The sequence below is a fragment of the Fragaria vesca genome, linkage group LG3 (genome assembly GCF_000184155.1).
Source record: "Fragaria vesca subsp. vesca linkage group LG3, FraVesHawaii_1.0, whole genome shotgun sequence".
Lineage (NCBI taxonomy): Eukaryota > Viridiplantae > Streptophyta > Magnoliopsida > Rosales > Rosaceae > Fragaria > Fragaria vesca.
The window spans coordinates 15,575,681-15,588,087 of record NC_020493.1 but is presented as its reverse complement, the minus strand read 5'-3'; the positions used below and the strand labels follow the sequence as shown (position 1 = coordinate 15,588,087).

General features: G+C 41.7%; 1 protein-coding gene across 1 annotated transcript in view; it reads right to left on the bottom strand.

Moving 5' to 3' along the window:
* Window positions 1–338, bottom strand: part of LOC101301850 — a 973-nt gene extending 635 nt beyond the window's left edge. The window contains exon 1 of the mRNA XM_004294395.1: window positions 144–327. Within this exon, the coding sequence (XP_004294443.1) occupies window positions 144–272 (129 nt within the window). The 5' untranslated portion in view covers window positions 273–327. Of the gene's footprint in view, window positions 1–143 lie in introns of the transcript that reaches the window.
* Between the last annotated feature and the right edge of the window lie 12,069 nt (window positions 339–12,407).

Genomic DNA, 12,407 nt, shown 5'->3' with positions numbered 1-12,407 from the left:
TGATATCTTGCTGTACATGGTAAACGAACAAACCAACATCTGGTTTCTTATATGTAATGAAATTGCTCAAAATTTGATTGATTTTGCCGTTGGTATATTTTTGTGACCAGTGACCCAAAATGTAATGCATTTTAGTCACGTACTGATAGAATTGTTGAGAATACCGTAATCTGAAAGGAAGGATATGACTCACCATGAGCTGAGACCTCAGAAGAGATGAGGAGAAAAGCAAAGACAAGAGCAACCAGAAGAACAGTCTTTGAGAATGCCATCGATATCACTATTAGTTTGCTCAACAATAAAAGTTATATGAAGGAAGTGGTTTGTGAGTTAGGTACACAATGCAGCTTGGCCATCCCTATTTATAGAGCAGCGCGAGAGACGTGGGTGAAGAATGGAAGATAGATAGAGATAAGAGAGAGTACAGATAATGAGTGAGAGTGAGACCCACCTCTTTCTTATTATGTACGTTAACTATCGGGGTCTAACAATCAAATTGACGAAATTGCAAAGACGAGAACAGTTACAAGAGAGTGAAGAGCAGGGCCGGGCATTTAGTACCCGAATCCTAATCCCGTATCGGTTTCGTCCCGAAAATTAGCGAGACGGGACGGAATAGGTTTTGAAAATGGCAATCCCGTCCCGTCCCATCCCATTATGGTAGTGTTGAAACGGGACGGGATGAGATCGGGACAATCCCGAAAAATCTCGTCCCATCCTATAACATTAGAATACTGTTCTAGGATATTCTGTATCTTTCTAGATATTCTTTATGTGTGCCTTGGACTTATGCCAATAAGATATGTAGTTAGACTAGATCTATGTATTCATATCTTTACCATATTGGTATTGTGTAATTCCCTATATAAAGGGCTCCTATCAATGAATAAGATGATGATTCTTTTGCTATCTCTCTTTCTCTACACTTTATACTTCATTACGTTATCATGCACTTTGTTCTAACCCTAGAGCCAATAGCCCACCATTTGTTTTCCAAACCCTAAAATCAGACAGCCTTGTTTTTTCTGATTTCCAACCAAAATTCCAACTGCCCTCCGCCGGAGTTTTATATCCCCAGAAAGCTCTCTCCGTTCCGTATCCAACGCCGCCGGCCTCACCCTGAGAACCGGCCGGAAAGTCTCCGAACTGGCCGCCGGAAGATTCTAAACCGCCGCCGCTACCGACCACCGGTTCGCCACCTTCCCTTGCTCCGATCAACCTGAAATTTTGACAGCAGCTTCCCCATCCAGAGCTACTCCTCCTGTCACATATTCAGCCCCAAATTCGAAGTATAAGTAGGCAAAACGTTGTTTCTCCTCTCGGCAGCCTCTAGAAACCAAAGATTTCAAGATTGCTCGTCTTTCAAAGAAACTAGAAAGGTATGTTTTGAAACCTTAAACTTTTTCAAGTTCAATAACTCGGGGAGGATAAAATCCTTTCCTCCCTTCTCCATCTCCATTCTATGCTTGGGATTTTGTGTGTGCAGGTACCAAAAATCCCGGAATTTTATTTGTGGGTCAAGAGTGTGTTTGATCACTCTTGCTTCCTTGTCCGGGTTGTGTATGATCAACCCCGACCTTTCTCCGGATTGTGTTTGATCAATCCGAGGCCTTTTCCGAATTGTGTTTGATCAATTCGCGGCTTTTTCCGGATTGTGTATGATCAATCCGAAGGACAAACCATTAAAAGCATTATTTGTGACCTCTATCGAGTCTCATAACAGCTTGGTTTTGTATGCAAGAGCAACGTAACATTCTGCTCATTGAGTTTTGACGTACTCGATACTAAGCGAATACCTAAGGCGAATCTTCGCTTGGTATCTATGGAACCTTTCACTGGAAAGGATTAAACCACGTATTTTGACCCCCAGGCTAACAAGCCTAGATGCCGAGATTTCACATCTCCTGTGCTCAAAGTTTTTGACGCGCCACATCGACAAGCATTCAATGGCAATCTGTGCAAAAAGTAATGACCATAAAGTACTGTGGAATGCACTCATGGAGCGTTTCTTGAAACGTCCATATAACTCTACTTGTTGAGTTATTAGTCAAGTGGATTGCTTATCACTTTAATTGACTACATATTGTCGATGATCTTTTGTGGCATCATGATCCATAACTTTTAGCGGATTCGATCATCATCAAGTTCTCTAGGTCCTCCAAGTTGGTTTGGAATTACCAACGAGACTTGATTTTGATCATACATACGGGAATTGTATATATACGCTAATGTGATAAATTTATTTAGGATTATCCCCTAATGTGGGGACAATAATATGGGTCATGACAACGGCAGAAAACGTCGTGCCGATGTCTAGAAAAGAGGGGGAGGTGTTGCCGGCTCTAATAGCGACACTCCCGGTCTAGACACCATTTTGTCAAAACTACTCACGTAAGCTCATGACAATGCAGCCGTTGTGGATCTTCGGATCACTGGTTCAAGATTGTCAAGCTCCTTCAAATTATGAATGCATACAAAAAGTACGAAAAATCAACAGCTCTAACTACCCCTGACTTTGATGTCATTGGCTAGACATTGATTTTCTTTCCAAGCTATATGTAATAAGACATCGTATCGATGTCCTTTGTTTATTTGAGACCTCGATATATACTCACATTAGCAATAATGAATGTCTTGGGAATTTTTTCGAAGTGAATCTATTCTCCTCTTATAGTTCATATTGATTTACAAAAAAGATGTATATTCTTACATCGTCCTTAAAGACATGGCATATTGTGCGGATTTTGGTCCCTTCTTTTGAAGGTGACTCATGGCACTGCATCCTCAAAGAGGATCGCCCACGTGTTTCCGGTTAAGTCTTCTACCCTATAGCGGATTTTCCATCATCAATTGTTCAACTAGGCTCATCCAAACTCAGTGTGATGTCTTAGAATTGTCCGAAATTAAGGAGATAGTGGTTTCAAGTGTGCCTCGCACTACCGACCCTCCACGGACATGCCTGGTCATACTGACTTGGAGTTACCGAAAGCTTTTGATTTTAGATCTCCCTACGCTATTAAACCAATTGCCGTCTTGCAAAAGACGTTGAAGAGTTATTAAAAACCGGAAAATTATCATAATGATCTAATCCTCTAGGTCCTCTGAGTTAGTTTATGTTCATGTTAGGGAGCTTTTGCTAACTAGTCATGGAGTTTACGACCTTAGAATGACCGAAAGGACTTGGTTTTGATCATAAACACGTCACTTGTGGCTAAGGAAAAAGCCTACACGCCACTTGCAAGCTTCACAGCTCCGCACATGCCAATTCTGCGAAAAACAGCAATCTGTCCCTTCTGGATAGTCAACTTCGTTTGAGCTTTGTGAATAGCTCCGGACGAACCAGACAGTGATCTTTATATCATTGGAAATATCTATGAGTCTAGTTTTTAGAACTTTTCGCGGTTCGTCCATATCTATTTTAACGAGGAAGTTATGGCTGTTTTAGTGCGCAAAGGTCATTCTGCGCGGAAATTTTTATGCACTCTCGGGATTGCAGCTTTTCGTAGCTTCTTTCAATCCTTCTAAATGGTTCAAGTGGAACTATTAACTAGCCTATCTACTCCTTCTTGTAGATATGTCTCATCGAGACATTGAGTGCTTCGCAGATAGTGGAACTATCCACAACATTCTAAGGAACCGGCAGCTATCTTTGTAAATCTTCTGTGACTACAATGATTGAATCATACCGGTCATTCAAGGATGCGGTTTAGTTTAAATCTTGATGCCTCATGGCACCATGATCAATGTCACAGATACCCTCTATGCATTGAGAGGCAATCGAACCATATTGAGTTTTAAAGACATTCCTGCTAATAGTTTTCATTTGAAAACACATTGTGAGAATGAACAAGAATTCTTTTGTGTATACCTTCTCATGAATGCGGACTGAAGTGCATCTTGGAGAAATTCATTAGTCAATCTAGTGGACTGTATGTCACTATGATTCGAATATCGAATCCCATGTTGTCGCCAAACATGATATTTGGGACACTGACTCATATAGGCTTTGGTTTGACCAAATTGGTCAACCTGGAAGAGATATAATGGTCCAAATTTTGAGAAATTCTCATGGACATCTATTCTTCCGCTCAAAACGAAGACATTCGAGATCTAGCATCACCATGAAGCATGGTGGTGACCCGGGGGACATTGACGTCACCCAAACACGACTCCAACTTCTTGGAGGTCGTCCGGTCAATTCCTCAAGCAATTGAGGTGCACCGGACTTCCCTCGATGTCTCATTGACCCCTGCAATGCTCATTCCTCGTTTTAAAAGCCTATTCTTTAGCTAAATTAGGAGTGAGACCTTCCTACGCTAAATGACACAAAAGTGAACATTCTATTCTTACATCAAACTATGTAGATAGATACAACCAACTTGTGGACACCTTTTATGCTTTATGGTGTTGGTTGAAGTGTTAGCATACTGGTCACGTGTTACACTATTATCTACTGTTTATGCTGCTTATACTTCTACGGGTTCACTACCCATTCTTTAAAGAAGTTTATCGGGATGTAAGTTGAAGTGTCCTGTACCCCATGTTCACACGCAATACGGTCTCACCAAGACAACTTTAGTTTGTCGCTTGAATATTATTGATGCGCACCAATTTTTCTATTGCGTCTTGGGGCTATGCAATATTTGCATGCAGCTTTACTATTCATCTACGACCCACCATCATTGAATATTTTTGTACTACAGCTTGTGACTGTGTACCAGGATTGCAATCCTTGAGCTCAAACAAGATTGAAACGGATCTCCAATCATTGAGCTCAGCTAGATGTTTATTCTAGGTGCCAAATCGCACTGCCACTGCGCACAATGATGGGTCATTTGAGATGAATAAGTATTTAGGTTGGATGTGAACCTCCACCTATAATCCGCATATGTAAAAACCTTGTCAGGCGATCTCTTTCACCGCTATATTGCGGATTGTCACTTTAATGAGACAATATTCCCGCCGTTAAGGGGAGATAAGAACACAAGTGTTCAAGTGGAACGACGTGAATTGTCGTGGTTTTCCCCTACTAAGTTTCATCTTGATCCTAAATGCTTAAAATGTTAAAGTGACGAGATCACATGCTGCAAATATGTCTGCAATGATTGATGTCCCATCAAGAGGACATGGCGCGACCAAAATGTGTTGGTCTTGACGCCATCACCATGGATGGTGATATAGTGACGCCATATAGTGGCAAAATTGGTGTCACAAGGCCGTGTGGCTCCCTAAAAGGAGGGAGGCCCTTAGGTTCGATACTTTATCGCACTAGGAAGAAAGCGAGTTTGGCACAACCTGATCCATTGATCAGTGATACTCAAATCCGTCTCATGAAGTCTGAATTGTGATTTTCGTTGGGGGACGCCTCAATGTTAAATCCAATCCATATAGAGATCTCTACAAGTATTACACTAGTGTACATGAGGACGTGGGATAATGAGTTTATATCGAAACACCCTTCGTTGATGGATATCAACTTAGTTGATTGGCCTAACGGAAAGATGCGATCCAGCATTAACAAAGAGATAGGTCCTTGGGCAGGTGATGCCGACACCACAAGCTAAACCCTATCAACTATACCTTTGTTAGATAGCGTAGTGAGAACAAGAGTTTAGACTCACTTTATGGCGCAAGATCTCTCACTATCACGCACTGGGATCAACTACGATAAGATATGCTTTCGTAATGGATGTCATTGAACTCCACTACTTTGTCAGTTTGGTAGTTTCCGCTGAACAAGCAGCCTATGAATGTGGTCATAATAACATCTCTACGAGATCAGAGATATGCATGAAGGTCTTGAACAGACTTCATTCATCCAAATTGTCACACCCCATGACCCATTCCGCCGTAACACGATATTGTCCGCTTTGGGCCCACCGGCCCTCACGGTTTTGTTTCCGGCAGCTCATGAGCAGTTTCCCAGTAGGTCACCCATCCTGGGATTGCTCTCGCATCAACATGCTTAACCTCGGAGTACTCATCCCCTCCGAAGCCGCTGAGCCACCAAAAGGCCTCGTGCTAGATTGGAGGTGGGCATGTACATATACAACACATAACTCATCTCCGTTTGGCCGATGTGGGATATTACAATCCACCCCCCTTGGGAGTCCGACGCCCTTGTCGGCTCACTCGCGCCACACGGCAGAGTGGCTCTGATACCATTTGTCACACCCCAGGATCCATTCCGCCGTAACACGATATTGTCCGCTTTGGCCCCACCGGCCCTCACGGTTTTGTTTCCGGCAGCTTAGGAGCAATTTCCCAGTAGGTCACCCATCCTGGGATTGCTCTCACATCAACATGCTTAACCTCGGAGTACCCATCCCCTCCGAAGCCGCTGAGCCACCAAAAGGCCTCGTGCTAGATTGAAGGTGGGCATGTACATATACAGCACATAACCCCTCTCCGTTTGGCCGATGTGGGATATTACACAAATCAAGTGGCTTCAGACCACATGAGCATGTGTTTGCTAAATGTATTGAAACGCGTATGGACTCTACTTGATTTGGAAGGGATATGGTGAATTATGCATTTGCGTGTTCATTCCAGATTTACATGGACTCTTGATGGATCAAGAGATGCCAATATGTATCAACATCCGAAGAAAAAGATCTTGGGAAGACACGGTCTCGATAAGACACTCGATGACTGTATTGATGATGATTTTTCATCAATTGGCTTAAGCGCTCTAACGAAAGTGAGGCCTACATATACTCTCATGATTAGTCAAAGTCTTTACTCTAAAGAGAGATCCGTTGTTTTGTCTAAAGTAAGATGACAAATATGTGTTAAAAGATGGAGTTCCCATCTAAGTACAATAAGACGCATCAATGTACTCAACACAATACGAAAGACTTGACATCTCATTCGTAATGAAAAGTTGTAAAGCTAAGTGTAGCTATGCGCCCACGCAACACCAATGTAATGGCAGTAACTCCTTTTTCAATACTTAATGGTATGAAAGGTTGAGGCTTATTCTATCCCTACATAAGAAAGACACATCAATAGCGAAATCAGAATCTGCCAAGTTTCGTAGGTCAACTTCCACGGGACCTACAAGAAATCTCACTCACTGGAAAATGATGAAATTGGTACCATTGGAAAGGTCTATGTGTCTACTTTCCAGGGACACCAACCATTTGTTCATACCTATCATATTGAGTGAGTTATGGCCGTTTTCGTAAAGTAGGACGAATCTGTCCGAGAATCTGATTTTGGCAAAACAGTCAACCTCGACGGGACTTTGTGAATAGCTCCTGACGAACCAGAACGTGTGTAATATACAGTTGGAAAACTAAATGAGTCTAGTTTCCAAAACCATTTACGGTTCGTTCATATGTATTTCCTAGAGGAAGTTACGATTGTTCTAGTAACTGAAGGTCATGCTGCGCGGAAATCTAATTTCCTGCACGAACTTATGTTTTGAGTTCACAAGCGGCCTTCTCCTCAAGATCTAAGTGTAAAAGATCATTTGAGGACAATACGGCATGATTTAGTTAATCATTGCCTAATGCCACATTTGCAGACATGTTAAAGAGCATTGACATGCTAAGTTGTTGAAATTTTCGTGATTAGTAAGAATCAGGAAGAGCCCTATGATTGATGTAAAGATCAGGGGGAGGTGCGAACTTCAGGGGGAGTCTAGCACATACATACATGTCACTATCAAATGTGAAGGGTGCGTTGTACTCTTTTTCTCCTACGATCAAGGTTCAGTTTTTCTCCCACAGGGTTTTTGTGACTTGACGAGGTTTTTGACGAGGCAACAGATCAGCACCATCGGCATATCAGCGCGCGGCACAAGGGGGAGTGTTCTAAGATATTCTGTATCTTTGTAGATATTCTTTATGTGTGCCTTGGACTTATGCCAATAGGATATGTAGTTAGACTAGATCTATGTATTCATATCCTTACCATATTGGTATTGTGTAATTCCCTATATAAAGGGCTCCTATCAATGAATAAGATGATGATTTTCTTGCTATCTCTCTTTCTCTACACTTTATACTTCATTAAATACTTGATTTTAATCATTTTATATACAAAACCATCCCCCTACTACAACACACACATGCTCTTCTCCTCTCTCTCTCCCACACAGATCCACCCAAAACAAAACAAAAAACAAACAGAAACCCCCTAACAAACAAAACCTTCTCCTTCTCCACCTCCAACCTCCTCACCTTCCTCTTCCTCTCCCTCCTCATCTTCTCCTTCCGCACCGTCATCGAAAATGGCACCCACCTCCTCACCGCCTTTATCGACCGCGACCCCTCCCTCAAGTCCCTCCTCTCCCGTCTCGACCTCGTCGCCTCCAGATCTTCCCCCACCCCCGCAGACTCCTCCTCCTCTCCCGCCTCGACCTCGCCGCCTCCCGATCTTCCCCCACCCCCGTAGACTCCTCCTCCTCTCCCACCTCAACCTCGCCGCCTCCTGATCTTCCCCCACCCCCACAGACTCCTCCTCCTCTCCCGTCTCGATCTCGCCGCCACCGCCCCTTCCTCCACCTCACCCGTATCGGAACCCTCGACGACGACTTCTTTTATGGCGACGACTACAATTCCCGCTCCGTCGACAACCTCTTCGGCTCCTTCCGCAAAGACCCCATCTTCATCTTCTCCCACTTCTCCTCCTTCTCCCACTTCTTCTATGCTGAAATTGATGACAAAGATGAGAAAGATAATAATTCAGAGATAGATATTTTGATTATTTTCAGGTTTTTTTTTTTAGGGTTAATTTTTCGGGATCCCGATCCTATCATGGTCCCATCCCGATTCCAAACGGGATCGGGACGTACGAGATAGATTTCTAAAAATGCATTCCCGTCCCGTTCTGTCCCGTTTTTTTATTTTCCGGACGGGACGGGATTCACCAAATCCCGGCCTATCCCGTCCCGTGCCCAGCGCTAGTGAAGAGTACAACTTGACTTGTAGATATATTATTTTTACCCTAAAATCTTATTTCTAGCTGTAAGTCCTTCACGCGGGTGAAAATTGGGGACAAGAATACAAATGCAAATGTCGAATTCACTGTAAAATTTACGTGTAAATTAATCTAAAAGACAACCGCATCGGCTTTTTATATATTCATAGACTCGTCGTGCATACATGAGAGGATAGTAAATTGACATCGGTCTTTCAAAGAGCTCACTAGTCAATACAAACACAAGTCATGAAGTAAAGTCGAACGTGTGGCAAATTGGTTCAAAATCAATCAAGAGAATCAGGCACATACCATCTAGCTTTGAGATGATCGACATTGCATGTGATCGAGTAGATTAGGGAAGTTTTGGTCGTTTTCTTACTAGCTAGCTATTAGTATATCTGTATATATATATGTCGCCGCAGATCGAGTTTGAACAGAGCTTTGCTTTCACACTCTGATAATTAGATGATTCCAGACCAATATGCATATCGATCCAAGCACATATACGTCCCTCGTGACGTCATATGTTTATGAACAAGCACCCACACATTAATTGATTCGATAGGTCCCAATTTAACAACCAGCAGTTTGCTTTCAATTGGATTTGCTTTAATTTTCAGTGTAAGTTGGCATTCCTTGAAGCTCACCGACTCAATGATCAGCTGACTGAGGCTAGCTAGGGTTACATAGATAAAGATTAAAGAGGCATTTCCTCTCATGTCATTTTCAAACACAGAGCGAGTGGTTGGCCGTATTGCCCGTATTAAATCCACTCAGCTTACAGCAAGTCGTTTGGTATTACGTTAAAAATTGATGTGCTCTTTGAGAAGTGGCTATTACCAGCATTACATGAAGAAGATAGTAAAGTGACTATTTACCCTCTCAAAAATCTTCCCACTTGTTATACAAAAAGATACGAGTCACTTATTTATCGTCAATTAATTTTAAATGTGAACCATGCTAGATTATGTGATGTCTTTCATTCTATTTCTTTTCGAGACAAAAATCCATTTACATGAAGATTTTAATCGACTCCGTCGTGCTTTAGGCCTCATGCTCGTGGGTTTTAATCATAGATCAATGAGGGGGTCTAGGGCTGTTTTGGCATGATAGTTTTTTTTTCCTGTTTTTTGAGAAGAAACGAAAAATTGGAATGATATTCAGTTTCGATCAAATGGTACATGTTACATCGATGTGAATGTGGGAGGAGTGACGCCATCATGGCGCTTTACACAAACTGAAGGGCGTACTTGGCATTTGTTACATGAACTGGATGTTGTGGACTCGATTCCACTGGGTGCACTGTGGTAATAGGAGACTTCATTCACTTCAATGAGATAATGCTTGCCGGAAAGAAAACAGGGTGGAGGGTTCGATTGGAGAAACAGATGCAAGGGTTTCGTGATGTCGTTATACACCATGAACTCATTAAGCTGGACTTTAGAGGAAGTCCCTTTACGTGGAGCAATCCGAATACAAAAGTCGACCCAGCATTTGGTACGCGTTCTTGGCAGGATCTCTTTGAACATTCGGAGGTAGTAAACCTACCTCCAAGCCGGTTCGATCACATATCAGTTCTTTTAGAGCAATTGCACCCGTAGGCAAAAGGCAATTGCTGATTTGCCAATTGAATTGCCCTTGTCAATTCACTATTCATCCCAAATTGGCAATTGCCTCTTCTTTATCAATGCACATGTTGAAGACAATTTACATGTTAATTCATTATTACATTTTAATTTTGAATAACTTATTAATTGAAAATGTTAAACTTATAATTTGATTAATTAATAATTTGATTAATCGTACAACAATCATTATTGTTAAACAGATTATTAATTAATGTTTTAATAAATTGTCAAATATCTTATGATTTCTGATAAGATATTCGTCCAATCTTCACTTGACACGTGTCAACTTCAGATACCATTATCTTTTAGAAATATATCTCGGATATTTGATAAGATTTCCAACCTATCTTTACGTGACATGTGTACTTATCCGAAAGTTTTTATCTCCAAAATTGTTGATAAATAACCTTCAGACTTCATTCTCTACTCACACATTTTCACAAATTCTTCAGGCTCCACAAATTCTTCTTCGACAAATTCATCCTCCACAATCATGTTATGAAAAATGATACGACTTATCATGATGGCTCGAAGATCTTCTAGTTTAAACAATCTAGCACTGTGGCGCAATATCGCCCATCGTGATTGGATGATACCAAAGCATCGCTCCACATCTTTGCGGTAAGCCTCTTGTTTTTTATCAAAAGTGCTTCTCCTGTTTTGTTTTGGGGTTCGATATTGTTTTGACAAAAATAGACCACTTAGGGTAAATTATTCCATCAGCAAGGTAGTAACCATTGGTGTACCTTTTGTTGTTGACCTCAAATTGAACCTGAGGAGCAGTTCCACCTATGACATGCTCGAACACATTAGACGCACCAAGAACGTTGAGGTCATTTTTTGCTCTAGGAGTTCCGAAGAAAGCGTGCCATATATGTGTGTCGTAAGACGCCACTGCTTCCAAAATTATAGTTGGTCTTCCCTTACGACCCGAGTAAGCTCCAACCCAGCCGGTTGGGCAGTTTTTCCACTCCCAATGCATACAATCGATGCTCTCAATCATGCCTGGAAACCTGCGACGTTGTCCTCTATTGAGAAGCCTATATAAGTCAGAATAATTGGGAGGACGAATGAACCACTCACCGTACAGAAACTCGATATGTCTGTAAAATTTCTTCAGACATTTCAGTGTTGTAGAAGTTCCCATTTGAGTGATTTCATCACATTGATCAGCAGCTGCACCGTACGCGAGCATTCTCAGGGCACCTGTCATCTTTTGTTCAGGAAGCAATCCCATTTTTCCAGTGGCATCTGATTTTTGCCTCCAAAAACTGTCGTGGTTGCAAAGATCCTCCATTATGCGTTGGAAGACATGTTTATGCATTCGGTACCGCCTCCGAAAGCTTGCTTCGTCATACACTGGACGTTCAACAAAATAATCATGCAGGAGGAATTGACCTCAGACTTCTTTGTGTCTCTCCACATTTGGCACACGACCAAGTCATGAACCACGCCCTCTAGGTGTCTGTTCTAGTTGATATTACGCCACTAATGAAACCGCTTGAGAGTTTGTAGCTTGAATTCGCTCCAGCACCTCCATATTTTCACGATCCCTTTTCTAACAACCACTTGTTTAATTCATCAATTAAAAAGAGGAGAATAGGATGAGTGATGATATTTCAAAAGAGATGAAGGTAGAATGAGAGGAAATGTGTGAGTAGAGAATGAAGTTTGAAGGTTATTTATCAACAATTTTGGAGATAAAAAGTTTCGGATAAGTACACGTGTCACGTAAAGATAGGTTGAAAATCTTATCAAATATCCGAGATATATTTCTAGAAGATAATGGTATCTGAAGTTGACACGTGTCAAGTGAAGATTGGACGAATATCTTATCAGAAATCATAAGAT